Consider the following 4,109-nt stretch of genomic DNA (forward strand, 5'->3'; position numbering starts at 1 on the left):
ACGTACCTACAATGAGGGGCCTTTTTAAGATATAAGGTACAAATCCTTGCTAGCATATGGTGGATTATGGCCACATCAACCTTCTGATGACTACTTATATTGGATTGGATAAGGCTCCAAAAAGGGAAAATTTTAGGTGGCTTACATCAAGAGTCGGTGATTCATCTTTTTGTTTGTGAGCTCGCATTCGAGTGTGGTATAAGGTTTTAGGTGGTTTGGATGGAAGTTGGCTATACTGCTAGATTTTTTTTTTCACTCTATTTTTGGTTTTTTGCTACTTTGGAGTTGGGCATCGTATCACAATCAATTGATCTTTATTTGACATTTAATAATTTTATGGTTATTGTTGAGCATGACTTCAAGCTTCATTAAGCAATTGTTTGAAATTCGTTCAATACTGAAAAAATCGTCAGGCGGATGCATTGAATCACAATGTTTTGTTGAAGAAGTTTTTGAGCAGTTTGAAACTGTTTTTTGGCGAGACAGCAACACTGCATTGCGATGTATTTTGGCATGTATGAGGCAATCCTTGAATTGATGAGTTTATTTTGAAGACCAATTTTATGACAAACAAGTATGATAGTTGTACTTGTATATGTTGAAAAAGGACATGATAGTCATTCTTTACATACTTTTATATAAGGAAGATATCTTGATAGCAAAATCTAGCAAGGATCTATGAGCAAGCTCAAGGAAAGATTTAATAATGGATTTGAGATGACAAAATTAAGCTTAGCAAAGAGGATACTTGACATAGACATCGTGACAAATCGGAACAATGGTGAACAATTTTTATTTCAATATGGTTGTTTGACCCTTCTTAAAAGGGTCAAGGAAGGCATTGGTACGTAAAAGGTATGATTGAGGAGTTATAAATTACTCAAGGATGGGTCCATATATATTGTGGTAGCTAAAATTTTATCCATTTAATAAATCATCAAGTGCATCATGAGAGGAAAGAACGGTGCCATTCATTTGCACTTTTTTAGAGATATGATTGAATTTAAGGAAATTGTTGTTGAAAAAAATTGCTTTATAAGACAATCCAACATATGGGCATACCAAGTCATTACCTAGATTAAGGTTGAAGCATTGCTTGGACTTGATCAATTTTGTCGAAGAGTAATTCAAGGATGGTGAGAATGGTACGGTGGTTGATGGCTAAATTGACATCATTATTGATTTGAAGGATCAAGGTGGTTGATGGCTAAATTGACAACAATTGTTTGAAATTGGGTTAGTCTAGTCGTGTTGATTTGACACCTTGGAATGTGCTCCTATATATCAAGCTCTCAAGTTTAATTCTTCCTGATGCCAATTTCAGTGGGCTAGTTTGGTTTCTTCAAAAACAAAATTGTTTGAAAGTTTGAAATTGGCTCAGCATTGGAAAAATCGCTAGTCGGATGCATTGGAACACAAGGTGTTTTGTCATAGAAATTTTCGAGCAGTTTCACATGATTTTTTTTTAGCAACTATCAATGCAACTATCCTATGACAGCGAACGATTTCAGTAGATGCAAAACGATCCGTCTCAAAGTTTAAACCATATTTAAGTATTATTTCATGTTGCAATCTTGAGATACTAAAAAATGAAACTTTTAGAAAAATTAAAGGCCAAAGGTTTGGGAATTTTGAGTGAGATTTTTAGATTTGTTTTTTTTTTTTTTTAGAGAAGTGAGATTTTTAGATTGAAAAACATTTTATAAACAATAAAATAGTGAAATCTCATTATTAGGGAAGATCAAAGCTCTCAACCATTTTCGACTGTATTGACTTTTGGGTTTTCTTTGTTGGAGATGAAAAGACAAATTACTACTCCCTCCGTCCCTTAATGTAACCTCTCTTTGTTTTTTTCACATTTCTTAAGAAAAGTTGTCAGTGTAATTAATGTGTCTGTTTTGTGTATTAATATTACCAAATTGTCCTTTGTTTGTATGTGTATTAAATTTGACTATTCATATTTCAAGACAAGTTAGTAGTATTAATTAGGGGTATGTTTAGGAAAAAAGTAATAAATGCATCTAGTAATTTGAAAAGGGGGTTACATTTAAGAACAAAAATAAAATCAAATGGGTGGTTACATTAAGGGACGGAGGGAGTACACAATAAAATAGTTTCACACGACACCGTGCATAACAACGCATAAAAAACTCAATTAAAAGATCAACTACTCCCTCCGTCCCTTAATGTAACCCCCTTTTGCTTTTTTCACATTTCTTAAGAAAAGTTTTTTTTTGAGGGAAACTTTTCTTAAGAAAAGTTGTTAATGCAATTAATGTGTCTATTTTTTGTGTTAATATTACCAAATTATCCTTTGTTTGTATTTGTGTTAAATTTGACTTTTCATATTTCAAGATAAGTTAACAGTATTAATTAGGGGTATGTTTAGGAAAAAATAAATAAATGCATCTAGTAATTTGAAAAGGGGTTTAGATTTAGGGACAATTTTTTAGTCAAATGAGTGGTTATATATAGGGGCGGAGGGAGTATAACATAAAAAGTCCATCACAATTCACAAGTGTGTATTTCAAAACACTTTCTTACAAAATGCACAACGTTTGGCACATATAAGTGCCTTTTTATTACATAATATAATATATAATAATTATTCTATTAGAAAAAGTTAAATCATTTATGACGTGTTTGGATTCGTGAGAATAGCCAAATCACAATAAACCATCATAATTTTAACAAATGTCACACTTTCGATCAAAGTTGTAATTTCTCCAAACTCACCGTTCATCTAAACATGCACTTAACATCTCCAACCTACTCAATAACCCGTCTTCCTCAGCTCTACAATGTAGTCATGGACCTTATCCTGATCAGGGAGTGACTTTGAAACACTCTCAATCTGCATACATCTCTTGGACCAAGCAATGAACTTAGGGCATTCCTTCTCTAAATTGATGTTTCCAAAGGTCTCATAGCTTTTAAACCAAGTGTAGAATGGAATAAGTGCTACATCAACAAAACCAAGCTTATCTCCTCCAAAATAAGTCCGGTCTCCCAATTCTTGCTCCAACAATTTGAGGACATCTATGAATTCTTTCTTGGCAACTTCTTGCTCTTCTCCCTTTTTGGCCCAAAGGTTCCTTCCACCTTCATATATCTATTTGACATTGAAAATTCACACACACTCAGTTAGATCATAAAATGCAATAATGAAAAACAACAGTCACCATATAAGTCTCATATAAAACTAATTTTCTAACAATTTTATAAAAAAGATAAAATAAAGTTTAACTGTTTTCATATAATATAAGCTGTTTTTCTAAATTCTTCTCTCTTGATTCATATATTTTATAAATATAAGAAAAAACTTATGTAGACCAATTTATATACCTTCTTATCAACATAATCAGCCCAGAACCTAGCTTGTGATCTCTGATAAGGATCAGAAGGCAACAAAGGAGATTTCTCATTCCAAACCTCATCAATATACTGAACAGCAACTAAAGATTCACAAATAGGTTTACCGTTATGAATCAGAACAGGGATTTTCTTGTGAACAGGGTTCATTTGTAACAACAAAGGGCTTTTGTTACTTAGATCTTCTTCTTTGTACTCATGCTTGATACCCTTTTCAGCTAGGGCTATTCTGAGTCTCATGCCAAATGGACTTGCCCAGGAATCAAGCAGAATCACTTCATCAGCCATGGCTAGTCAGAGAGAATAACACAGAAAGAAGAATAGAATAGATAGATTGTTATGGAAGGAGAAATGTGTGTGAGAGAGTACAAGGGTTAGAACCTTTATTTATAGAGTGAGATTTGGAATGAATAGTATAGAAATGTGGTGTGTGGAATGTGGAATAGGAAGGAATAGTGACTGTGAGGAGTTGCAGACAATTTTAACTTTGCAACCTATATTGTGCAATTCAACATACTTAGACTATGAGCAATTCTTGTGTGGACCTAAAGATTTAGACCCATGATTTGGTCACACACTCATAAAATTGTATATCATATAATTAATTAAAAACCATTTATTATTTAATTATTAAATTTTCTTACTTTTCTCTTTTTTGTGAGTGTGACCAAATGGCAATTTGATGGTCCGTGACCATTCAAGAATTTTCCCTTAGACTATTTGGTAAAGATTGCAAT

The 4,109-nt window shown here is 32.9% G+C and overlaps 1 protein-coding gene across 1 annotated transcript; it reads right to left on the bottom strand.

Moving 5' to 3' along the window:
• Positions 1-2,501: 2,501 nt before the first annotated feature.
• LOC146949190 (putative glutathione S-transferase parC) lies at positions 2,502-3,731 on the bottom strand. Its single transcript, XM_085745258.1, has 2 exons — positions 3,346-3,731; positions 2,502-3,112 (listed from the first exon to the last, which is right to left on the bottom strand). The coding sequence occupies exons 1-2, from the start codon at positions 3,658-3,660 to the stop codon at positions 2,774-2,776; spliced, it is 654 nt and encodes a 217-aa protein (XP_085601384.1). The 5' UTR covers positions 3,661-3,731; the 3' UTR covers positions 2,502-2,773.
• Between the last annotated feature and the right edge of the window lie 378 nt (positions 3,732-4,109).

The sequence above is a fragment of the Medicago sativa genome, chromosome 2, assembly GCF_051527215.1.
Source record: "Medicago sativa cultivar Bolivia chromosome 2, Bolivia_mono, whole genome shotgun sequence".
Lineage (NCBI taxonomy): Eukaryota > Viridiplantae > Streptophyta > Magnoliopsida > Fabales > Fabaceae > Medicago > Medicago sativa.

Coding starts and splice junctions, on each gene's coding strand:
- LOC146949190 (XM_085745258.1), bottom strand. CDS start 3,660: ATGGCTGATGAAGTGATTCTGCTTGATTCCTGGGCAAGTCCATTTGGC. Junction 3,113..3,345: donor CTGATTATGTTGATAAGAAG/GTATATAAATTG, acceptor AATGTCAAATAG/ATATATGAAGGTGGAAGGAA.